Here is a 27,091-nt window from a genome sequence, read left to right as displayed (position 1 = left end):
TTTGGCCAGTCCGGTGTTTTGGCCATAGTGCGGTATTGAGCCTGTTGCGATCTAAATCGGCGTAAATTTATTTTTTACTAGTAGATCCTAATACAATATGATGATTACAGTTGTGAAAACCACACATTTTGATCAAAAACTGGAAGAAAAAAATTATTTTCCTTAAAAAATCTGCTCCCATATATCTATTTTGGCCAGGGTGCTTCTAATTTGGCCACTCCCATAAGAAATACACGTGATTGGCCAAAATAGAAACCAAACTTAAGAATATGGCCAAAACTGCGGCAGAGCTTCTATTTTGGCCAGTGCCACTTTTAATACAAAAATCAAGTATTGGCATGATTTCTGCATTTTTCCTTCAAAATACAGATTGGAACCTTTCTTTTGACGCATTGGTTGTTTTCATAGGATTATTGGTTATTTTTATAAAAATGATTTCCCTTAGACTAGCCAAAACCGGTGCCCGCACCCTAGATGATTGTCGTCATCCAATAAGGCATGATGCAGGCCAATTGGTTAAGTAGTAGGGTAAGGGGGGGCAAGATGGGTCACTTAAGAAATAATGACAATATCTCCCCCTAGGATGCTGATCATAGGCTGTAAATGGTGTGTTAACATAAATTACTGTGTTGCTCAACCTTACCACAAAAACTATTATTGCTTTGACTAAACTTACACATTTTGTAGAACTACTTTTAAATGCTCATTTCTGTGACCCTTAAAAAACGCGGGGGCAAGATGGGTCGAACTCGGGGGCAAGATGGGTCAATAGTGAAAATGTTTATTTTTATTATTATTTTTATTTACTAAAGACAAATATCTGTCAAAAAGACAATAAAGAAGCATGTTTTGTACTCAAACAAAGAAAAAACCTTTATTTCGATTTCAATTTTAAAAAATAAGGAAGTTCATAACTTTTCAATATTAACTCCATTTTTAATCAAAAATCATTTCCAACTATGTCCTCCGACATTCTTGTTGGTCTTTTCTCTTTGCAGTCACTTTGAACATCAGATCATCGTTTACTTTGTCCACTCCACTTTGTTTTCTTACTGCCTCTATCACTGCACAGCGTCGGACAAGATTGGTGGCTACTCTCGGGGTAGTTTTGAAACAGTTTTCTTGGCAAGTTTCTTGTTCTTTCTCGTTGATGTGACACCCCTACGACGTTTCTTAGGGCCTTCGGTGTCGGTGACCAACAGATCCTGATCTTTATTTTCCTTTTCTTGCTTCTTCTGACGCAATTGTTTGATAAAATTATCGCTTGTAAGCACAGCCGCTTTCTCGGCAACTCGGCCACGCTTCGGAGCATTAGACTGCACCATGGAACCAGGGAGCGGCATAATGTCACTTGGCCGGAATCTTATTCCATGATCATTGTCGAGACTCGCTTTTGGTTCCGTGTTGATGATTGCTCCGGTGTCCAACGTTGAATCTCTCGGTGTTGGTTCCTCCTCTTTTTCTTCACGATTGCGTTCCGAAGGACCTGGTTTCGGCGATTGCTCCAGAGAAGTTGACTCTTGTGGCCCTTCTGGACCCTGCTCCGGGCAAACCGGTTTGGAAGATTGGTCCGAGGTAACGGGTTTTGACAATTCGAAGCCCAGCAAGTCATCTTCAAACCAAATCGAATCACGCCGTGATCGAAACTGTGTTTTTGGCACCACTTTAATCGGGGAAGGGTTGGAATGAGCAAAATCTTCATCACTGAACACTTTACGGTCAAGCGGGTACAGTCCGGTGTGCCGGAAACCGTTTTCTGCTGTAGTTTGCTGCGCGGCTTTGGCGTACGCTTCCGCAAAGAGTTGAGAGATATTCGCCTGCTTCACCGGCTGTCCCTTTGTATCGCGGTGGAATTTTTCAATAGCCTTGGAGTAATATGTCTTTAGCGGGCTCATAAATGACACATCCAAGGGTTGCAAACGGTGGGTGCAGTGGGGCGGGAGCGACACAACGGTAACATGGTTTTCTCGAGCCAAATCAAGGAACTGCAAATTCTTGGTATGGCTAACATGACCGTCTAGAATTAGAAGTACGGGATCGTCCTTCGTAGGCTTTGTGTGAACCAAGAAATGTTTGAACCAATCAACGAATAAGTCGCACTGCATCCAGCCACTAGGGTGTGCTCTGAACAGTGTTCCCGCTGGTGCTCCAATTTTTAGTTCGTCGTTCATTCGTACGCGAGGGAAAATTAACATTGGCGGAACATACATTCCTGCTGCAGACATGCAGATTACTGCAGTGGTCAAAATTCCTCTCTCGGCAGAGGAAAGAGTTCCAACCTGTTTTTTCCCTTTGCGCGAAAACACCTTGGACGACTTCGTTTGCACCTGAAAAAAACAACATAATAATACATTAAAATGACAATTGCTTTTTATTCCTTGCCGGAAAACTTACGGTTGTCAGCGCCGTTTCATCGACATTGAAAATGCGGTGCTGCGAAAAATTTCCTTCCAAATAAACCTTCTCCATCATATCAAAAAATTTGGCAACGGTGGGCTTATTGAAACATCTGGCTCGAGCAATTGATGTTTTTTCGGGTGTACGAAGGGTTATCTCCGGATGCCTTTTGCGGAACCCGTCCAACCAGTCTCTTCCAGCGAGCTTGGTTTCATCGGAGAAAGCGTTTGGAAGATTGTTTTTCTTGGCCAGTGCATACGCAAGTTCTCTCACATCTCTGGTGTTCATACCGAAAAACCGATTTTGCAAGGATATGATGTGGTCGGCCAATTCCTGCTCTAATTCCGGTGGAAAAACAGGATCAAAACGTCCCAGTTTTTTTTTCAGCAAAACGCCGCTTTTCAGCTCCACCAACCGGCGGCGAACCGTCTCGCGCGGAATGCCAAAATTATCAGCAACATCGCGAATAGCCGATCTTCCACTAATCACGCAATTGAGGGCACGTTCCATGTCCTCAGTAGACCACGATCCACGACCCGATTTTCTTTTGTAAACGCGAACCATTTTCACATTTTCTCGGAATGAAAATTATCCCGACCGGCGAGCGTCTTCTGTTTTCTATACTGTCAACAGAAACACCTAACCTCAAATCTGTCCAATCAAAACAAAAAGTGCTCCATTGTCACACGACCCATCCTGCCCCCATTAGAGTGACCCATCTTGCCCCTAAGCAGATCGTTCGATAAAAATAATTATTATTGTGATTTTTTAAACAAATATGCAGATTCTTGTGCGTAACGTGCGAAGTAGGTAACTAATGTAACAAATAGTTTTTTTTTTGTTTTTTTCTACAGCAAAATTGTTTATTATATCTCGTTTTGCGCATTTTGTGTATTGCACAAGCACAATGTATAATATTTTCAGCTATTTTTCTAATTAAAGTTATTGATTTAAAAATGATGAAATGTATTGTCTGTCTATCCATTCCACCGAGGGAATAAAAATAAAAATAAAAATTGGGTGGCTAACTAACAATACGGTTGAAAACGGTACTGACCCATCTTGCCCCCTGACCCATCTTGCCCCCACATACCATATTCTGCCGTGAATCGCATATCTGTACCATTTGCATAGGAAATCCACACTCAGCCAAATAACCTTAAGATTTCCATAAGACCCAACTTATGAAACGGCCTTTAAATAATTCATAATGATTTGGATGAATTTCATAAGGCCACTCTATGATGTAAAATCGTCTCACAACTTGGCTTTTATTGATGTTAAGCAACATGGTATTCTCAAGCGTCGGTAGCCATGTGGATAAAACACGGGCTCGGTAATCCCGACGTTCATGGATCGAATCCAGTCTGCATTATTTTAAGATTTTTTTGTTCTTTTCATAAGTCTATCTTATGAAATTAGTCATAGCAAGCACGATCAATTTTCATAAGGTATTCTTATGTCACCCATAAGAATTAATTATAGCAAATTTTCATAAGGTATTTCGATGAATTTCGCTAGTTTTTTTTTGCTGAGTGCAGCAAAGATGGGACTGATATACGATTCACGGCAGTATTGCATGGTACAACAACAAACACAAACATAGCACACCATGTGAATATAAATGTGAGGCGTAGAACAAAAATTCACGCAGTCAAAGTTTCATGTTGCATCGTGTGGTTCAAGGAGAAGAGACGATTGCTGCTGTTGGATGTAGTTCTGCCTTAAGTTGGATGTAGGCGAGCTTAAGTTGCTTTGACATGATTCGACTCTGCTTTGATGGATTGCGTTTGTTCTTTGAAGTGACGGTTACTGCGAGTATCGTTCGACTTTAACCATCATGAAATTGCACAACTCTGTCCTCTAGTCTAAGCTGAGAGGCAGGCTTTGTCTCAATGCGAACGTTACGCCAAGAAAATGAAAAAGAAGGACTTTTCCAAATGTTGGCCTAAAATACTTCAACAACCTAACAAAAACTGTATCTAATTAATGTTTCTATTTCTCTTCCCCCAGTGTACCGTTCTTAAATCATGCGGCGAAGAAACTGTGATTGCCATCAAGAACAACACTGCTGCTGATAAAAACTAATACCTCGCCCGTTGCTTATTATAACATCCCGCGAATCACACACACACCAACACACCAACCGTTAAAAAACACAAACAACTTAGCAACAATCCAAACAGTTCTTATACGCGTTGCTACTACTCCTACAGCAAGAGAACCACTACTACATTCGCATTCTACAGTAAACCAGTAAGCCGTCGTGGATACCTGGAGAGAGGACACTGATACTCTAGTGCAAGCAAAATGTGTTCCTCTTCTTCTTCTGTACACACCAACTACACATACAAACGCAAACGGTTAAATAAAGAACGAACACAAACACATACAGTTGCATCTTATTAGTATAAACAGCTATTATTACAAATTAAAACAAAAGAAAATTAATAAATTAATACTTTCTGGTAAAAGTAATTAACTGAGGTAGAACAAAAGACCATATTCAGCAGCAGCAGCAGCAAAGCTATAAACTCAAAAAAACAATAGTGGAAATAGAAAAAGAAGACCGAGGATAGTAGAGCTGAGGCGAAAACAGCGACAAACAAATCCATGCCGGGAGCGAGGAGGAGAGACAGAGAGAGAGAAAAAAGGGACAGATCAATGAGTGATGGTGTTTCATAAAAGTTGTGTAATGAACACTGGAGTGGAGAGGCACAGGTTCCCCCTTTTTTGTACAATGCTACAACAAATTCAAGGAAAAAAAATCAACAAAAAAGGCAAGAAAAATCGAAACACACATTAATTATTATAATAAATTTAAAGGAGGAGAAAACCAATATAATATAATAAAAATATTATAATAATTTAATGAAACAAATTCCCCTGAACAACCCGAGAATCAATAACTCTGAAGAAATTCATCCGTGGGACGGCTAGAGCAAGAGACCCCCAGACAGTGAGAGACCGAACAGGAATCGGCAGCGCGAAATCAGACAGAACGCGGATTCCAGTGGAGAGAAAGTTCGCACGGCAAACACCGCTACAAAAATTTGAACAAACCAGCAGCAGCAAGCTATGTTGAATAAAATATTTAATTTTCTAACAAAGGTGAATGTTATCGAAACCTGAAATCCCAATTGGCTACTTGGTTTTGGAGTCGTGCACCGTACCAAATTTAGGCAAATTTTACGTTCAGTATGGTAAAAACGTAACTGCAGTAATCGTTTTTTAGTCCATTGATTTTTTTTTTGTTAATCAACGCTATTGTATAGCTGTATATTAACAACGATACATTTTTGTTTGCATAATTGTAACATTAAATGTTTTATGATTTTCTCGCTATAATTTGAACTAAACTCGAATACTTCAGCATCATAACGCTCATATCTCAAGAGTGTAAACCCGTCAAAAGATGGAATAAGATTTCTGGTCAAATCAGAAAGAACTAGCGTCAACAGTGAACAACTTGAATATCGTCAACAATGTTTCGCCGATTGCTCTCAACTATAGTTACGTTATACGCTCGCTATGTCCTGTTTCGTTGGTCATGCTCCGTTGGATCTTCTACATCGAATGGAAAACTCACTTGACCTCTTGGATCAAAAAGTCACCTGCAGTCCGCTAGATGTTATATGTCCGCCATCGCTGTGAACAGTAATTGTGAAAGCTTTCTGACACGGTATCGTCGGCTTGCCCTTTGTCATCGATGGAATATAAACTTCGTCTGCAGTTCTTGATTCAGCTTGCAAATATCCGACACGTCATTTATTTGGTAGGTATATCTTGTTAAGAAGATACTGCAATTGCGTTCCAACTCTAAGAATACACTAAGTCTCCAACAGGTAAGTAAGTAGCGCGGTTCGCTCGAAAACTCCGAGTGCTTGCAGGTCCTCCAGTAAAGGATCCGAGGTAGACGAAAAGGTATCTACACTAGGGTGGGTCAACCTTGCGTATGTGTGTGTGTGATCCAACTAACCCGCACTGTCCGGCAGTGATATTATGGAAGAAAGTTTTCTGCAGTATGTATCATTTTCATGCTACTGCAAAAAGCTTTAATCCGGGAGTTAGAAGGTGATAGCTCTATTGCATCTTCCGAGACCCATTTCAGAATGGCTGGAGATACACGTCCATTCAGAAGTTACTTTCACTTACAATAAGCCCCGCATCATGCGGGCCGCACGTGTATGGTATGTGGGGGCAAGATGGGTCAGTACCGTTTTCAACCGTACTATATATTTTTTTAATCTTTCAATAATTTTTCCATATGAACGAAGTGGATACACAAAAAAGTGATATATTGTTTCGAAAATTCTTTACGTTCCTTGCACAGAAAAAAATAAAATATTTTTTTCGTTATACTCCTTATGCTATACATTCCATATAACTACGTGTATTGTGTAGACGGGGCAAGATGGGTCACCCTAATTTTTCGGTATGTTTGCATAGTTTTTGAAAATGTTTTATTCTTCATTGAAAGGCTATTCTGTGACCTACATTATCGAAGCAATTAGAGCACTGAGAGTTTGTGAAACTATTTTTGAAATTTTCTTACAAAAAATATAGGTTTTCAAAGTCCGTTCATGGCTACCTGAACAAAAATCTTCTAGTTCTGAGAATAATCTACCGATATGTTTCAACACTTTTTTCATGTAATCTTTACGTCTGTGAAGCTTAGATGTATAGAGAAAAAATAGAAGATATAGTATTTTTTGTTGGAGAAAAATCGAGTTTTCTGATAGCTGACCCATCTTGCCCCCGTAAAAATGAGGTGGGGCAAGATGGGTCATGTTTTGAAAATTGCTTGTCAAGAAGCAGGTTTCAAACTTTATGACCTTTCTATACTTTTATATCATAGCTGACTAGTGTATCTGAGAGTCGTGGTAGGGTTTGCACATGTAGGGTAAATCGGGGTAGTTTGGCCACCCTAAGCAAAAGTCGTTTTAACATGCGGAAAACAACGATAAATCTCGCGTTTATCGTATGATCATATTGATTCTGATAATACTACGCAAGATACATGAAAATATCAAAATCAATTCGTGTTTATATGCCAAAAAAAGATTTTTGAAAAAAGTTTGATTTTTGCGTCGATTTTAAACCGTCGGGGTAATTTGAGCACCCTATTTTCAATGAAGATTTTTTTTTTTCGCCTAATGTAACACCAACTTTATATGCACCGATACACGGAAAAATATTAAAACCCAAAGAATAAGTTTTAAAAACTCAAATTTGGCTAAACTGCTTTTAGTTTTAACTCAAAGTTGGGTTGTTTTCTCCCTCGCCCCACCGCAATGTTGTCGAAAACAAAGAGAGAAGCACCGACGCATCCGCTGCTCTTCCGTGGAAGAAGCCAAATTTGGGTTTTCTTGAGTTAACCCAAATTTGCGTCATTTGAGGCCTCCGTTGGGTGAAAATAACTTACCAGTGGGTTAATTTTTTTGCCGCTCTCAAACGAGAACTACTCACTCATCACTTTCGCTGTTTGACGCAAATTTGAGTTATTCCACGGAAGACCGGGATTGCGTCAAAACAACTTAAATTTGGGTTGATTTGTAGTTCCGTGTAGACATTGAATTGTACACTGAAAAACAAGAAAACTCAAATTTGAGTATTTTTAAACTCACTTTTGAGTTCTTTTTTGCATCCTATTTCATTCGCTCTCTTTGTTGTTGTCAAAGAGTGAATAGCAAAACAACCCAACTTTGAGAGTTCGATGCGGGAAGCCAAAATTGAGTAAGTGACATAGAACCGAAAGTTGAGTAATTTTAACTGATGGTTGAGTAAAAAGAACTTCGACTTTAGGTACTTAGGCCGAATACGCCTAAATGCAAACTACCTACCTCAACATCGACTTTATCAACTCAAAATTGGCTTCCCGTACGCAACCTCGAAGTTGGGTGGATTGAACTCACTTTTGGGTACTTTCGTTTCTCCGTGTAGTGTCATTGTATACATCAAACAGAAAATAAACTAATTTTAAAGCCATGTATTTGCACAACAGGAGTCTTATGTGGTGTTTTTATTCAGTCCTCTTCGGGGTAATTTGGCCAACGTTTTTCAATTTTATATTTCTAATTTACTGTGGGCTTTAACTAATTCGTTTTAACCCTTTATAAGGCAGTGGCAACTATATTGCCACCTTCTGTTTGTATTTTTTCTGTTTTATTACAATATGGGTCATTCCACGCCAAGTGACCAATTGCTTGCAACCGACCATCACGGATTTGAACCAAATTTGGCTGAAACATTTGTTTAGATGGAAAAAGAAAAAATCCAAATTTTGGTGCCGATCGGATCACCCCTCGGCCCGTGGCAACACCCCTCGTTTTGGCCGATATGAAAATTATCCTCTCTTTCTTTTATTTTTATCATTGAAACGATTGCCCCTACACATTTTCGACCTTCAGCTTTTTTAAAGGAAATCGTTCAGGGAATCTAGAAAAAATATTTTTTTTTTGATACAGTGTTGCCAAATATCATATTTTTCAATTTTAAATCTAAAAATCGGTTTTTCTCAAAATACGTATATTTTGATTTTAAAAATTTTGATTCCATCGTGTTTATCAGACGTTTTTCTATCGAAAAAGCTTAACTCCCCAAGGTAATTTGCGTCGTTCCCGAGATATAGCGTTTTTAAGAAAAAATGTACATTTTTTCATATAAAGTATCATATAAAATCAGGTGCAGTTTATAAATTTCGTAAAAAAAAAACATTGTTCGATGCCATATAATCACGTTTTGTGATGATTTGAACATTATCGAGTATAAACAGGATTAAAAAAATTGTGACAGTGTTGCCGGTTTACCTTTTTTATTATACTATGAAACCTAACCTTCAAGTGTTTGACAATGTACAGGTTATTCTGAAAAATCGCACCATGTGTGTTGCAAGATGTGTGAGCAAGATAAAAACAATACACACCTTCTCTAACGACCCTGTTGTTGACCTTTTCTTCACAGACAAACAGACGTAACACCTAGAAAATTTTTCGCGAAAATCCATCGCCTAGTTCACACTAGGTGAAACGTCTAACGCTTAGAAAAATGATGTGCGCACCTCTGGTTGTGAAAGCTAAAACTATAAAGGTTTAAAAAGATCGTTAAACTGTGGTCGTTGGTTTTTTTTTCCAATGTTATGTCTGTTTGTCTGTGTTTTATTATTTATGGTCCTATCTGACAAAATGACCCGATAATTGACAGTTATTGTTACTTTGATAGTTAGCAATAAAAAAATTGGTTTATTGGAAAAGAGGAGGATAAATTGTTAAAATATAAAATGTATCTATTGTGAAACTCATTTAAATTGTCATTTTATTCATTTCAACGATGTTGAAGATGGAAGTGTTGCCACACATGTCATTTTTATTGTAAACATCTAATTTACATCTTTCTTTGATTCAGCAAAGAGGAGTGGATATGAATGGAGTGAGGCGAATATACCGATCCTTAATATGATACTATACATTGTCGATCTGGGAGTCACCTATAATTGATCGAACAATCGATTTGATTTATCGAAATTAACCTTCGCGTACAACCGATCTCTTTTCCATGCAAAAAAGCCTGAGAAAAGTAGGCTCTAGGGAGCAAACGCCACTAATCCATTTCACTCAGAAATTTTGGTTCATTCTTCGCCACGAAGAACAAACAAAAACTCATACCATATGCGATTACATCAATACTCAACACTGTTCTTCACTTCTCTGCCCGGGACAATAAAGGACTTGATCTATTATTCTGCAATCCAGTAAAAGTAAACGCAATACTAAGCATCCCCGCACCTGCTGTTTGCGTTTCCGCTAAATACTAGCATACTTGGCAACACTGCCTTAAAAATCAATCAAAAGATATTTTTACAGGGATTTTTATAAGGAGTTGGACCTTCGAATATAAAATAAAAATACTTAAGTCTGAGCTACCAGTTGCGCGACGATGCGTAGTATCTAATATTATCTAATTCCAAAAGATATCATACTTCATATTTTATCATATTCCATATTTTCAGGTTCAGCTTCTGAAATTAGCTGTGGGTCATTGAATGTAGTTATATCGAAATGACATTTTCAGCACTGTTGCTTATAAATACACTCATCAAATGTTTTCCTGAATATATTTTACGTTGATGTTGCCAAATGTACTAAACCTAAATAAAAAAATATTTTGGCTTGTTAATTAGATTTCATACAAATGTTCTAGTAAAATTAAGATTTCTGCAATAAATATTACACATTTGGCAGCACTTCTGTTCAGATAATGTTAAAATATATGAAATTTGTTTAAAATTAATGATCTCAATAGATACATTTTTTTAGTTCAACAGGTTATGCTAGTCCATTACGATAGACTCATAATTGATGAACTGGCAACACTGTAACATTTTTTCAATCCTTTTTATACTTGATGTTGTTCAAATCAACACAAAACGTCTATATATGGCATCGAACATTTTTTTTTTTGCGAAATTTATAAAGTGCACCTGATTTTATATGATACTTTATATGAAAAAAATGAATATTTTTTCTTAAAAACGCTATATCTCAGGAACGACGCAAATTACTTTGGGGAGTTAAGCTTTTTCGATCGAAAAACGTCTGATAAACACGATGGAATCAAAATTTTCAAAATCAAAATATACGTATTTTGAGAAAAATCGATTTTTAGTTTTAAAATTGAAAAATATGATACCTGGCAACACTGTATCAAAAAAATAATATTTTTTCTGGATTCCCTGAATGATTTCCTTCAAAAAAGCCGAAGGTCGAAAATGTGTAGGTGCAATCGTTTCAATGATAAAAATAAAAGAAAGAGAGGATAATTTTCATATCGGCCAAAACGAGGGCTGCTGCCACGGGCCGAGGGGTGATCCGATCGGCACCAAAATTTGGATTTTTTCTTTTTCCATCTAAACAAATGTTTCAACCAAATTTGGTTCAAATCCGTGATGGTCGGTTGCAAGTTTTCACATTTTCTCGGTCACTTCATATGGAATGACCCATATATTACGAACTTTTTTTGGTTTACGTGAAATTGGGATTAGTAACAACACCTGGAATTTTTTTGGTACTGAACAAAGCTTTTACAACAATTTGGGCGCCATTTGTAGTCTCAAAAATGGTTAAATTTGACCGCGTGAAGAAAATTAGCTCAAACTTATTGTAAAATTATAGATTTGGTAAATATTTTAAGAAATAATCAAATTATGGGTTGACATGAGCTGAACTACGCAGGGTTAAGCGCCCTAATCCACTCTAAAATCTCTTTCCCGACTTTTTGTCGAAGTCAAAAGAAGAAAAGGCATCGTACACAAATTAGGTAACGCTATAGGGGGAGGGGGGGAGTCTAGCTTAGCGTTACGAGCCATACAAAATATTTTTGGTTTTCATACAAAAAGCGTTACAAAGGGGGAGGGGGGAGTCTAAAATCGCCGATTTTAGCGTTACGTAATTTGTGTACCATGCCAAAGTACCCTAAACGGGCAGTGGCAAGAATATTGCCACCAGCGCTGGTGGCCTAAACGGGCAGTGGCAACTATAGGGGAGACTGGGGAGACTTGATCCCTTTTTCTTAATTTACATGAAACTTTAAGAAAAAACACAAAACTAGATCCAATTTCCGTACAAAATGGCAGGTAAACATCTATTGCAAGTTAATACACAACAGAAGGCCTTTAAATTATTGTTTAAGTTTTCAAAACTGTGTTTTTATGGAGGCATGTCTTATGATGTATTTTTCAAAAATGGGTGACACTTGATCCCCCTTTGAGCACATGATTTATTTAAAGGGCAACCCGCATAAAACGGTATCATATAAGAATGAAACAAGTTATAATTTTAAAGATCATTTAAAATAATTACTTCATCATTGGTGTTATCATAAAAAATATCATACATCAGTGATTGAGTGAAAAATACTGACGATTCCCTTTATCATTTTTGGTGTTTGAATGATACACCGAATGGGTTGTTAAGTATGGTTATCATTCAAAAACAAGTATTTTGTAGAATAATTTTTTTGTGCTATTATTCGTCATATCATAAGTGTATCGTTATCTTTATTTTGTCAAAATGATAGGGTGTATGATTGAAAAGCATTCTCTATAATAAAGCAAATGATAATATAGAAGAAAAAATCGTTGCATTTGAATGATTCATATTACGATAAACGTATAATCGAAGCAAAACTGAAGTATTCGGCGTATAATTTCTTGAAAAAGATAATGATACAATGTATATTTGATTCATGATTATAGGTATTGTTCTTTTGTGATAGTATTATAAGGATATTTCTTTCTTACGTAAATAAATGATAATGCGCGAATACATCAACCAACATTTTTTTTTATTTTGTTATTGTACGTGGATTTGCTAACTGAACACGACGAATCAGAACCGTCGTTTTTGGAATCGCCGTTCGAATCGCCGTTGGAATCGTCGTTCGATTGCAGAGCGAGACAGAAATCAAACTGACACATCGCTTTGACATATTTAACGTAGGAGCAACACGTGCGTGAGATTCTCTCTCTCGGTTGGTGTGGTTTGTTTTGATTCAATCTGACATTTCTTTTATGCTGCTCATGCTGCCGATGCTGCCAGCTGATGGTAGCAAGGATGGAGGAGCATAGTCGGAGGGGTGCTCCAATGCGTTTTCGGAAGAATTCGTCGAGATAAAAAGTTTTCGTAATAAAAAGTATGGAAAATTCTAGCTTAAAAGTTCAGCATTAAACTTTTCAATGCGTGTTACATATATTATTTTACAGAGAATCAGTCTAGAGGTCGTTTAACGTAATAAGAGCATTAACATAAAAGTCTATAATTTTACAAGAACGCATTGAAACGCCCCTTGAAATTAAACGGCGATTTCCGACCAGCTCAAGCAAATTGGGTTTTTAAATTAAGAAAAATGTATTGATTTTTTGATTTTATACAAAAGAGCACCTTTTTCTGAACCACCATGATTTTTTTCAGATTTTTTGAACTTTATTTTGATACCTAAAATCGTTTTCGAAGAAATTTTTCGAAATCACCTTTTGACAGCTGGCCAACTGCTTGACAGCCCCGCCCAGTACAAAATGCGACAAGGGGTGATTCGACAAATCGCTCCCATACAAACTTCAAACTGATTTTTAAATAGGTTCCCGGGCACCAAAATTCATGAAAATTTGGATTTCGGCTCAGTTTTGCATGCAGATTCTGAATATGGAATTATCTCAACACCGCTAAAGAAGCCAATTCCCTTGGAATTCATCTTCGAAGTAAAATCACAATATTTCAAACATTTCATAAAACAAAACTCGATCCAAGCCGAGCAACAAGTAAAAACGAAAAAGTTAAAAAACACAAATTGTTCAACAAACAAAAACAGACTTTCTTTTCACGTATCGTTCCGCATTTTCGTTTCCGCTTTCATCCGTTCAATCTAGTTCTCATCAGGAATACTTCGGCTGGTGCCTTGGTTGTTGCTCGGGTTGCCGCTTGCCTTTCGTAGGTTGGATATTTTGGTTGCAATGAAACGATTCACTGCCTTGATATCCGAATGCTTCCGGATGGTGGCCACGTTTTCTGCGCCAACACGGATGGCAGTTCGCTCCGCTACCTTATCTAAAATTTAAAAAAAAATACATATAGAATTTATTATTGGCTTATTAGCATCGCGTTCAAATTTAACTGAGTTATAGTGTAAAACAGACGAATATAGAAGCCACCGCCCAAGTGGTGCGATTCCCTATTGGCCGATATCCCGTTGTCGAAAAAAAAAAATCGATGTGATTGCATCAACTCACCGCAAATGAAGTTCACCACCGTGGGGTGCATCTTCTCAGTCGTTTTACAGATTGGTGATCCATCCGCCGCCTTTGCATTTATGAATCGGTGTGATGGCTGGCCAGTAACGCTCATACGTTTTAAGTGGTCCACGCCGAGCAACTGGATGCACAACATTCCTACGAACATACTGTCCGTTGCGCATCGTTCGTTGATTTCTCGTAACTGTTCAACCGTAACATTGAACTCCGGGTTTGTTGTGAACCGCGCCTGTAAAACATTAAGCATAAGCATCAAAAAATTGTAAATAAAATTTGTTCACGGAATAGGTTAACTCTCCCTACACCATCCTAAAAGCAGGACGTAATCTATGCATGACTTAATATTAGTACTTACCATAGGCGCCAACTTAGGGGGGGCAAGCATGGTTTTGCCCCCCCAATAATTGACGATTTTTCGATTTTCCCAAACAAAAAATCAGAAAAATCAGGCTTTGCCCCCCCAATAATTTGGCCAAGTTGGCGCGTCTGGTACTTACCGTTGGTATTTTCTGCTTATCTTCGAGATCCAACAGTTTTTTCGAGTAGCGCAGGGCTAGATCGTCGGAGGTCGCTTTATCGGATTCCGAGGGGGGCGACATTTATCCGCTGTGCCTTGACTATGTCGCATTTTTATTGAAACAATGCATTTTATATTCATTTTCGTGATTTCAGTATTTTCCATCAATTTAATCCGATTATCTCGGATAATGTCGGATTTCTTCAATTTGTATTCGCTAATTTATTTTCAGTGCATTTTGTTCCATGCGTTACACACGTTACACACGCACACACATGATCGTCAAACAAATACTTATAAATCAAACGTCAAAACAAGTTCACTCTGTTTACGTTTACTCTGCGCGCACCAAATTCTCGTCCAAAATCTCGCAATTATTTCTGTTGTTTGGTGCTAAAAGTGGCGAAAATATGGACTATTTTTGGAGGGAATTGAGCAAAGTGGTCGGTCCGATTCCAGTAAGTATCAAGGTGATACTGGAGCAGCTGCGATATATCCATGGCGGCCTTGTCTACTTAAATGATGACGTTATGAACGCGATGGAGGAGGAAGTCAAACACCTTCCAGAAACAACCGGGAAATCAGATCGTGAATGGCAGAAGATGATTGGCTTCAACGGCCTTTAAAAAACTTCCGTTTCGTGTTGGGAGAGCGGAGCTTATTGAAGGTGATATGTAAAAATCTGGCAGCTGGAAAATATCTATCTTTTCTTCACATGTTCGAGTTAAGCATGCCGAATACGATATTCCCGGTGATATTATCTCACAGCAGCCCAAGAAGCGTCCATGTGACAGTCATCTGGAAACCACTCCGGAAGATACTCCATGGACGGCAATGGAAACACCTGAAGCTTATGAAACCGAATACCTGGAAATTAGTCAGCAATCATGTTCTCAAACCTCGACGGTCGCTGCAGTACTGACAAACGAGAACGATCGGGAAGTGAGGCGTACTTGTGAGTATGGACCTTGGTATGGACCTCCGACCTACGTATTGCAGCATCTAGTTGTAAAGCGAATGAAGTATGAGGACAGCGATCCACTTACCGATGATGAACACACTTATTTCTGAATTGCCTGTTCGGTACTTTTTTGACGAGATTATAACAGCAGTACGATCTCGGTAGTTTCGGTAATCGATTTTACTGAGGCTCAGTAAAACAACTGTCAAAATCGTATGGCAAAGGTAAACAATGCATTTTTGCTGAACGAGTTCGGTGCTCAGCAGTTTTAATCTCGTCAAAAAATTACCGAACTCGGTAATCAAAATTAAGTGTGAAGGCAATCAGTGTAGCTTCGTGATTATCATAAAGTTGTGCAATAAATGGTCATTTTTAGAATCATTTCCTTTTCCTGTTTTTCTCAATTCACAGAATACCCAATGTTTCTATTTTCAAATACTCGACTTTATTGCGCCCAGATTGTGTCATTGTGATCACATATTGCCACATTAGAGATATGTTTTACAATTTCATTGATGCACCTTGATGCTCGTTTTGATCATAGTTTCACAGGATTTGATGTAGGGCCTGGGACTATTTGGACAGGTGCATCTATTTTGGGTGCTTGCTGCTATAACTCAGTCAATTTTAAACCGATTGACTTGATTGTTGAAACACGGTTGTCAATCGGTTTGAAATTAACCGAGTTATAGCAACAAGTGCCCAAAATAGGTGCACCTGCCCAGCTGGTCCTAGACCCTATGTTCATTCCTTTTGATTCCCCTTCGCACACTAAAGTACGACAAGTACATCAAATATCTTTTTGGATAAGCTGACAATCAGCAATAATAAGACCAGCCTTTTTCTGGTGAACATCACTCTAGGTACCGTCGTTTGGGGGTAAACGTATGAAATAGTCCAATGTCACTCCACTTTGGCCCAATGACACCCCGCAGAACGGTACTGCCTTGCTTTCTGTTCCGATCCTGTAAGATATGGTGATGCTGATACTTTTTGGTTTATGTTGTTTCGAGTTCCAATCATTCTCAATTCGATGGCTTCCTCAAGCAATAGGGTACAAGCTGGCTGTAAATACATGTATGGTTTTTTGCATAAACATGTATTATTATGCTCATGATGAAAAATATTTACCTGCATGTTAAATTTTGAACATAACACAGTTTTCAGTCTCTGGTTGCAGGCCTGAATATATTTATGAAATATTTATGACTACGTCTTTAGCTGTCATGGTAATTGGCGAGGATTACTAAGTAACTAAGTCTCAAATAAAGTTTATCCTTATATTAAATACACAAATGCAACAAAAGTTTGGAATGTTGTTTTCAAAATTCCAACCCGTGTATGCACAACACACTCTTACGTGGCAGTGTTACTAGTTGTCATAATGACAGAATACGTCAGTTCTATGATTCAAGATGTGGATGGATATTCCTCCGATAAAGAAGATATGAACCATTCAGCCCGATTTGTACTGATTAATCATCGGATTAATCGGATTTCGCATCAAACTCAGGGAAAAGCTGTTTGTTTGGTGATTAAGTCTAAAATCCGGATTTATCTTGAATTGTCACCCCCCTCGGAATTAATTAAAATATGTTAACAACAACCTTATTTGGATAAATAAGTTTGAAAGTATTTTGTTTAAACTGTGTGCTGTTAAATTTTGACACGATTTGGTTCAATTTTCACAAAGTTATTGAGATTTTTCGGAATCGCTTAAAAGATTTCTGAAGGACTGAAAACAAACCATCAGCCGTTAAAAAATAATGCAATGTACAATCGAGATCACTTGTAGCCAAAACATAATCGTTTGTCCAGCAGTAGTTTTGGAAAAATTATGCTAGAAGAAAAATGTTTTTGATTCCGAGAAAATATGGGGGGAACAAGTCTCCCCAGGGATCAAGTCTCCTCAGTCTCCCCTATTGCCACCTCAAAAGATCGTTTTTGGGGTTAACGGGCAGTGGCAACTATATTGCCACCAGCAGGGTTGTTACAACAGCGCGGATTTCGTGAATTTCGCGGATTTCGCGATTTTCGCGGATTTGGCGCGGATTTGCCCCTGGAATTCGGCCCTCGCGCGGATTTGGCGCGGAATTGGTTTTGCTGTTCCGTCATGCAAATTTTGTACATGATTTTACTCTGATTTGCATCATAGTTTTTTGTGTGAGATTGCCTTCTTTTGATCTATCAACCAGCGCTTGACGAATCCCTTCGACGAACATTATTCTGTGAATCTTGTATATGAAAATACTGAAAGTTAAGCCCTTTTAGTGCCTAAAAAAACTTTTATTCCCGTTGGTATGAATCCTAGAGCCTTTGGACAGTATGTTTCATAAATAATTCAATACGAAAATGATCTAGAAAGCTCTGAAGTCTGAACTAAACTAGGTTAGTTACATTCCATCTATGTAGTTTATTGTCGTAGCAATTATCTTCATTTTGCATAATTAGTTATAACAACATAGGTATTTAAGTAAAACATGCTAGCACTCCCTCACCTTTAAAAATGATCATCCGACACAACATATTACCTATTGAAGGAATAAACTCCCTGATAAAAAGTATCATAAAAATACGATAAAATTTATTGTTACAACACCATTTTTTCGAAAAATATTCACCATTAAACGTATTGTAATTTACACGGCACACTCACCATCACCCCTATTGTTCTATACCATTCGGCGAATGGTAAATGGCACTTTTACAATAAAAAATGGTGGTCGTTATGTATCTTAACCATAAAATTTTGAGAAAATTTTCATACACTTTTTCGCGAAAAACAATAGAATGTATTGTGTTTTTATGACGGCTGTTCGGGTCCGTATGAAGTTGATCATCAATATTAACTTCTTTTCCCGATCAGCCTAGATAGCTGTGTAGTGTCGGTAGCGGTTGTCTCAATTGGCTAAGAATAACACTACGGACCACCTGTTCCGGGGGTAAAAGTCCACTAAACAGGGAACCCCAATCCAAGGTGTCAGGCGACCCGTGCTGATGGATGAATGGTTGAGGGGGTTTAAAATATGCTCTATCTTTAACGGAGCCCGTAACGTAGGTAGATCGCCTTTATGTGTTGCGTTACGGTTCAAGATCTACCAAACCGAACCCTAGTGACATCCGGTTTGTCAAGTTGGGGTAATGTGTTTTGGTAATAAGGATTCATGGTACAAAGTCCTTGTTACTGGTGACAGTTTCTAAAATTGCATTTATTCTGCCTTGCTGATAGTTAAAGAATCGGACTTTGCCCACCCGAGACTACACTTGATGTTAGGAAAACAAACATGCTTTACGTATCTAATTGCGTACTAACCTATCAAGGACTGTTAAGTTCTGGTAATTCAAGGACTCACGTGCATTCTTATTGCAGAACACATTCTCTAATTTGACAGAGTTTTGCAACTAGCCTAAAGTCCCGGGTTTTTCTTTGTTGTCCTGGGACTAAACTAGAAGCAAGACATGGATGGGGCTAGAGTTCCGATGCATGGATAAATATCAGTACCACCGTTTTGTTCTTCTCAGAATTCAAATAGATTGTGTTTGATTAGGGGCGCTCTTTCACTGGGATTTAAATCTCTATGATAACGGGACCTTTTTATCGCAATCTATTTCTTGTACCTCTGGGATAACAAAACAGGAACTGTACAGAAATCGATGCTTCATTGCCTCTCAATGACAATGGAGTAGTACGACATGCACTAAATACTAAGGATACGGGTAATGCCACAAAAGATCAAAATACTGGTCGCAGTGGCTCACCCGAACAGAAAAAAAATTGTGTTTTTATGAGACATTTTTAGGGCAATTTTCAAAAGAAAACAATATATCTTAATGTTTTTTCATTGTTCTTACAATACAAATACAATTAATTGAATGGCGTCAAATGAATCGTTGTCACAATAAAAATACAATATGTTGTTATTTGTAAGCAGTTTTCGCTTTTGAAAATCCATAGAGTTTATATTTCCCGCTAACATTTATATCCAGCATTTACGAGCACTAACGGCCGCCAGAATAATATGCACATTTTATGATAAGAATCAAACACTCTGATGTCTATCTGGTATGTATTGCTTGGCAGCTGTTGATAAGATCTATCTTCAATCTTTTCAAATAACTGCCAAATATCACAAGTCAAACCTCAGGTCGTATGATCCATACCATAAATCGTTCACAATTCATGTGGCCATTAGTATCTGTAAATGCTGGAGAAAAATGTTACCGAGAAATATGAATTCTTTGGTTTTTCAAAGGCGAAATCTGTTAACATAACAACAAATATTATTGCATGTTTATTTTAACATCGGTTCAATTGACCCCATTAAACTAATTGTATTTGTATTGTTATCAATGGTAGTTTACTATTTACTAGATTCCTTTAATTTATTGGAGAACATCAGAAAAATCATTGTTCATCTTTTTCTTGTCGTAACATCCTCACTTGGCTAAAACCTGCTTTTCAGCTACTTTTCTATAAGTACTTCCTCAGTTATTCAGTGAGAGCTTCCTCTGCCAACACGGCTTGACGTCTGTCAGTCGTTGAAGTTTTAGCGAATAACATTAAATAACCGAAACATCTACTGTACTCAAATTTAAAACGAAAACTATAAAAAAAATTTGTGAAGTGATTTTGTGTTTGATTATATAAACATGATCCAAGCAACAATAATATTTATTGTTATTTATTTGTTACGAATTGTTTTTAAGTGTAATTGAGAAATAAACTCTTTTTTAATAAAAAGTCCATGAGAACTTTGCAGGCACTTTTGAAACTATATAAAAACAACTTAAATTCATTTTTACTGTTAGTAACTTTAAATTATTATAGAACTATTGAAAAACAATCGAATCAATTAGTCACTAATAAAGCTAATGTTCACTTATTGTACGAACTATATGGGCTTGATTTCTATTGTAAAATGTAACAATATATCTACTATGTGTTTTATTGTGAACAATAAAACCAGTCATATGTTAATAATATTTACCATGTAATGAATGGTAATTTTTTATCCGGGTAAACTTCGAGCTCTACTCCGAATACTTCCTAGGAATTCTATAACAAAATCCAAGTAATCAGGTCTTTTTCATGGTGTATCCACGGAATTCCTCTATAGATCTTTTCTGATATTGTTCTTTTCTTGTTGATCTTTTTGAATGTATTTTTTTTTGGTTAAAGATTCAGCTTTATCTATAAAATTCTCGAGTGATTTGTTTCGCAATGCCTCATTTTTTCTGTAAAAAAATCCTTTAAAAATATCGAAAGAAGATTATTCTCGAAAGAATTTCTGACACAACTGTAAGACTTCTTAGTTCCAAAGTCGTGCACGCTGGCTGTAGTGTATAACAAGCGCGCACGGCATTGGAACAGAGGGGATAAATTCCCTACGCGCATGGATTGATTGATCTTTTGAAAAATGATTCTAGGAATTTCATTACAAATATTTCTCAGGAATCCATGGCTGCAGTAATCCATCCATCAGAAGCCACTAGAAAAGCTCCCGTAACAATAGATTTACCGTTGAATTTTCAGAGTGGTACACCGCATAGTTATAACGCTATTTGTAGTAGAAATCCTTCGATCATTTTAGAACAACTGTCGTGGCACCATGAAGGAAATTTATAAAAATGCATATGAGAATTTGAGTGTAGAATTAGCATTTAAGTTAAAATACACATTAATAAAAACCAAAAAAAAACCTATGAGAATTAATAGTGAAAACTTTGGAAAAAAACCCTGGGGAATCTTTAAAGGAATTCATGGATAAATAACTGGACAAGTACCTGGAAAAATTTTGGAAAAAATCCTGAAGAAATTTTAAACCAGCAAGAAAATCTTTAAAAAAATGTCTTCCAGGAATTTTCCCAGAATTTCCTCCAATGATTGCAGTAGGGATTTTTTAGTATTTTAACTGCGGAGGAAGGTATTTTCTGTTTGTACAAGCATCTCCCCATGTGTTCCTTTGAAATTTCTTCAGTATTTTCTCAAGACGCTGTCCATAAACTACGTAGACTTATTTTTGACCATTTCAGAACCACCCTCATAGACTTTGTCCATACAAAACTTTCGAAATTAGTATGAAGCGTAGACTTTGACCAGGCCACCTCCGCTTCCTAACAGTCTGCAATAATTCGTAGACGTGCCCTAACGTATTCTCCCTGGATAATACTTATCTAAAGTTTAAGTTTCTTTCTATAATGTCTCACTGGGATTCTCCAGACATTGCTATTTTTTTTCAAATTTCTTAGAATTACCCTCACAATGTCCTACTCCAATTCATGCTCATTATTTTAAGAATTTCTCGAAAATGTTTGTATTAGGTACTGTTAATAAAAAATTCAGAAATTCTTTCCGTTTCATTCAGGTTTTTTCAAGGATTTTTAAGGGATAGCTCCATGATTATTTTTTAAATTTTTCCAATATTTTCTTTAATAGAAATTTCTTCACAAATCTTTTGGTATATTCTCCTGAATGTCGGGACTCAGGCAGATATCTTTAAGAACGCTCTGTAGATTGCTACAGCGATTTTACTAAAAATTACTGAAGGAATATTGCTGAAAAAAAAAACATGAAGTAGAGTTGTGACAAAACGTCTTCAATTTGCAGAAAGCTTAGAATATTTAAGATGAACTGCGTTAATTTACGAATCAACAGTTCAACTCCCACCGGCACTCAATTAATCCATTCCAGTTGAAAGTGTCTTTCCTTTATACACTATTGTAGATTGTTCAAATTTTATGTTCAATATATACGTAATGTAGAAAAATGAAACTTTACTTCCATACTCTCGCGGATTTGGCGCGAATTTAATTTCACAATCGCGCGGATTTGGCGCGGATTCAAATTTTGCTCGCGCGGATTTGGCGCGGATTTTTTTTTCCACGCTTCTCGTAACAACCCTGCACCAGCGTTTTTGGGCTGAACGGGCAGTGGCAACTATATTGCCACCTAGATTTTTGAGAGTTTCTTTCAAACAAAAATTGTTTTGTACATGTAATCATGTATATAATCATTTCCATAATAGTATGCGTTGACAACTCTTCTAGTTTTCTCGGCCTTATACTGCCGTTCTACGTCCAATTGTCCCATGTTATATACTTACCTTACCGGTCAGGCTAAGGCCAGGGTGGCCTCTGCTGTACTGTACATAGTAGCCGCCTCCATTCCACTCGGTCCATGGCTGTTTGTCTCCAGTTCCGCACTCTGCGTAGGGTCCGCAGATCGTCCTCCACTTGGTCGACCCACCTAGCTCGCTGCGCTCCACGTCTTCTTGTACCGGTCGGATGACTCACGAGAACCATTTTAGTCGGGTTGCTATCCGACATCCTGATGACGTGACCCGCCCACCGTAGCCTTTCGCGGTATGGACGATGGTTGGTTCTCCCAGCAGCTGATGCAGCTCGTGGTTCATTCGCCTTCTCCAAGTCCCGTCTTCCATCTGCACTCCGCCGTAGATGGTACGCAACACCTTCCGTTCGAAAACTCCAAGGGCGCGTTGGTCCTCTGCACGTAGGGTCCATGTTTCGTGCCCATAGAGGACCACCGGTCTAATCAGCGTTTTGTAAGATGGTTAACTTCGTGTTACGGTGAACTTTATTCGATCGTAGAGTTCTGCGGAGTCCAAAGTAGGCACGATTTCCTGCCACAATGCGCCTCTGAATTTCTCTGCTGGTGTCGTTGTCGTCGGTCACCAGTGAGCCCAAGTACACGAAATCTTCAACCGCCTCGATTTCATCACCGTCGATATGAATTCGGGGTGGCGGGCGCGGTGATTCCTCTCTGGAGCCCTTTGCCGTCATGTACTTTGTCTTCGACACATTAATGACTAATCCGATTCGCCTGGCTTCACTCTTTAGTCGGATGTACGTTTCCGCCATCGTCTCAAATTTACGAGCAATAATATCAATATCATCGGCGAAACCAAGCAGCTGAACGGACTTCGTGAAAATCGTCCCACTCGTGTTTATCCCCGCTCTTCTTATTACACCCTCCAAAGCAATGTTGAACAGCAAGCACGAAAGACCATCACCTTGCCGCAACCCTCTGCGAGATTCGAAGGGACTCGAGAGTGTCCCTGATACTCGAACTACGCACATCACTCGATTCATCGTCGCCTTGATCAATCGTATCAGTTTATCCGGGAATCCGTATTCGTGCATAATCTGCCATAGCTGTTCTCGATCGATTGTATCATACGCCGATTTGAAATCGATGAACAAGTGATGTGTGAGCACGTTGTATTCGCGGCATTTCTGCAACACCTGGCGGATGGCGAACATCTGGTCCGTTGTAGCGCGTTCACCCATGAATCCAGCCTGATATTGCCCCACGAACTCTCTTGCAATCGGTGATAGACGGCGGCATAAAATTTGGGAGAGTACCTTGTAGGCAGCGCTCAGTAGTGTGATCGCGCGATAGTTCCCGCAATCCAACTTGTCGCCCTTTTTGTAGATGGGACACACGATACCTTCCATCCATTCCTCCGGTAATACTTCCTCCTCCCAAATCTTGGTAATGACCCAGTGTAGTGCTCTCACCAGTGCTTCTCCACCGTATTTTAGAAGCTCGCTTGGTAGTTGATCTGCTCCAGCGGCTTTGTTGTTTTTCAACCGGCCAACCTCCTCCTCAATCTCTTGAAGGTCAGGGGCCGGAAGTCTTTCGTCCGGTGCACATACTCCTAGATCTGTTACCACGCCACCTTCGGTACTTGCAACGTCGCCATTGAGGTGCTCATCGTAATGCTGCCGCCACCTCTCGACCACCTCACGCTCGCTCGTGAGAATATTCCCGTGATTATCTCGGCACATGTCGGCTTGTGGCACAAAGCCTCTGCGCGAGCGGTTCAGCTTCTCGTAGAACTTTCGTGTGTCCTTAGCGCGGTACAGATCTTCCATCGCTTCGCGATCTCGTTCCTCCTGCTGGCGCTTCTTCATCCGGAAGACTGAGTTCTGCCTGTTCCGCGCCTGTTTGTAACGTGCCTCATTCGCTCTCGTACGGTGTTGCAGCATTCTCGCCCATGCTGCATTCTTCTCGTTTTTCAACTGTTCACATTCGCCGTCGTACCAGTCGTTTCTGTGATTCGGAGTCGCGAAGCCTAGTGCTGTAGCCGAGGTACTACCTATGGCGGATCGGATGTCCCTCCAGCCATCTTCAAGTGTAGCTGCGCCAAGCTGCTCTTCCGTTGGTAGGGCCACTGCTAACTGCTGCGCGTAGTCTTGAGCCACTTCTCCGTTACGAAGTTGCTCGATGTTGAGCCGCGGCGTTCGACTTCGACGCGTGGTGATAACTGTCGAAAGTTTTGAGCGCATGCATACAGCGACTAAGTAGTGATCCGAATCTATATTCGCACTGCGGTATGTGCGGACGTTGGTTATATCCGAGAAGAATTTACCGTCGATTACAACGTGGTCGATTTGATTTTCTGTTTGTTGGTCGGGTGATCTCCAGGTGGCTTTGTGGATATCTTTGCGGGGGAAGAAGGTGCTTCGGACTACCATACCACGGGAGGCTGCAAAGTTTACACATCGCTGGCCGTTATCATTCGATACGGCGTGCAGGCTGTTTCGCCTGATTACCGGTCTGTACATTTCCTCCCTTCCTACCTGCGCGTTCATGTCGCCGACAACGATTTTCACGTCACGCGGCGAGCAACCATCGTATGTTTGCTCTAACTGCGCGTAGAACGCTTCTTTCTCGTCATCGGGTCTCCCTTCGTGTGGGCAGTGGACGTTGATGATGCTGTAGTTGAAGAAACGGCCCTTAACTCTCAACATGCACATCCTTGCGTTGATCGGCTGCCACCCGATCACAAGTTGTCGCATCTTGCCCAACACTATAAATCCTGTTCCCAGTTCATTGGTGGTGCCACAGCTTTGGTAGAAGGTAGCCGCTCGATGCCCGCTTTTCCAATAGAGGTAATAAACTATAGAGGGAGAATGTCGCTGGCGTCGCCGCCGCAACATCTCTTGCTGGCGAAGATAGGGAGGGATATAAGTGTCAAAGCGCAAAAGTATGCAGTTTGACAGATAGATACCCGGGATGTTTGCGAACGAGAACAAAGGGAACAGCAGCGACATTCGTCCTCTATAGTTTAATAACTCTATTGCTTTTCCACACTTTCTGTCCAGTCCAACAAAGTTCCTGCAACGCCACGATGTCGAAGTTGCGGGGATGTAGTTCGTCGTAGATTATCCTGTCACCGAGGGGGGTGACAATTCAAGATAAATCCGGATTTTAGACTTAATCACCAAACAAACAGCTTTTCCCTGAGTTTGATGCGAAATCCGATTAATCCGATGATTAATCAGTACAAATCGGGCTGAATGGTTCATATCTTCTTTATCGGAGGAATATCCATCCACATCTTTAATCATAGAACTGACGTATTCTGTCATTATGACAACTAGTAACACTGCCACGTAAGAGTGTGTTGTGCATACACGGGTTGGAATTTTGAAAACAACATTCCAAACTTTTGTTGCATTTGTGTATTTAATATAAGGATAAACTTTATTTGAGACTTAGTTACTTAGTAATCCTCGCCAATTACCATGACAGCTAAAGACGTAGTCATAAATATTTCATAAATATATTCAGGCCTGCAACCAGAGACTGAAAACTGTGTTATGTTCAAAATTTAACATGCAGGTAAATATTTTTCATCATGAGCATAATAATACATGTTTATGCAAAAAACCATACATGTATTTACAGCCAGCTTGTACCCTATTGCTTGAGGAAGCCATCGAATTGAGAATGATTGGAGCTCGAAACAACATAAACCAAAAAGTATCAGCATCACCATATCTTACAGGATCGGAACAGAAAGCAAGGCAGTACCGTTCTGCGGGGTGTCATTGGGCCAAAGTGGAGTGACATTGGACTATTTCATACGTTTACCCCCAAACGACGGTACCTAGAGTGATGTTCACCAGAAAAAGGCTGGTCTTATTATTGCTGATTGTCAGCTTATCCAAAAAGATATTTGATGTACTTGTCGTACTTTAGTGTGCGAAGGGGAATCAAAAGGAATGAACATAGGGTCTAGGACCAGCTGGGCAGGTGCACCTATTTTGGGCACTTGTTGCTATAACTCGGTTAATTTCAAACCGATTGACAACCGTGTTTCAACAATCAAGTCAATCGGTTTAAAATTGACTGAGTTATAGCAGCAAGCACCCAAAATAGATGCACCTGTCCAAATAGTCCCAGGCCCTACATCAAATCCTGTGAAACTATGATCAAAACGAGCATCAAGGTGCATCAATGAAATTGTAAAACATATCTCTAATGTGGCAATATGTGATCACAATGACACAATCTGGGCGCAATAAAGTCGAGTATTTGAAAATAGAAACATTGGGTATTCTGTGAATTGAGAAAAACAGGAAAAGGAAATGATTCTAAAAATGA

At 39.0% G+C, this 27,091-nt stretch overlaps 3 protein-coding genes and 1 long non-coding RNA gene across 4 annotated transcripts in view; 2 read left to right on the top strand and 2 right to left on the bottom strand.

Annotated features, from left to right (window-relative positions):
- The window catches only part of LOC109399093 (eukaryotic translation initiation factor 5A), a 31,150-nt gene extending 25,872 nt beyond the window's left edge, over positions 1-5,278 (top strand). The window contains exon 4 of the mRNA XM_019671522.3: positions 4,411-5,278. Coding sequence (XP_019527067.1) covers positions 4,411-4,485 — 75 coding nt within the window. The 3' untranslated portion in view covers positions 4,486-5,278. The remainder of the gene's footprint in view (positions 1-4,410) is intronic.
- On the bottom strand, positions 529-3,449 carry LOC134289633 (uncharacterized). Its single transcript, XM_062855788.1, has one exon. The coding sequence runs from the start codon at positions 2,223-2,225 to the stop codon at positions 1,092-1,094; it is 1,134 nt and encodes a 377-aa protein (XP_062711772.1). The 5' UTR covers positions 2,226-3,449; the 3' UTR covers positions 529-1,091.
- An 8,385-nt stretch (positions 5,279-13,663) lies between the features above and the next one.
- LOC109430621 (uncharacterized) lies at positions 13,664-14,799 on the bottom strand. The gene is made up of 3 exons (XM_062858183.1): positions 14,698-14,799; positions 14,180-14,429; positions 13,664-13,997 (listed from the first exon to the last, which is right to left on the bottom strand). The coding sequence occupies exons 1-3, from the start codon at positions 14,797-14,799 to the stop codon at positions 13,816-13,818; spliced, it is 534 nt and encodes a 177-aa protein (XP_062714167.1). The 3' UTR covers positions 13,664-13,815.
- Positions 14,800-25,883: 11,084 nt separating this feature from the next.
- On the top strand, positions 25,884-27,091 carry LOC115261295 (uncharacterized). Its single transcript, XR_009999299.1, has 2 exons — positions 25,884-26,326; positions 26,393-27,091. It is a non-coding gene; the product is annotated as an uncharacterized LOC115261295 (long non-coding RNA).

The sequence above is a fragment of the Aedes albopictus genome, chromosome 3 (assembly GCF_035046485.1).
Source record: "Aedes albopictus strain Foshan chromosome 3, AalbF5, whole genome shotgun sequence".
NCBI lineage: Eukaryota > Metazoa > Arthropoda > Insecta > Diptera > Culicidae > Aedes > Aedes albopictus.
Note: the sequence above shows the minus strand (reverse complement) of the source record. Positions and strands in the feature narration are given on the sequence as shown.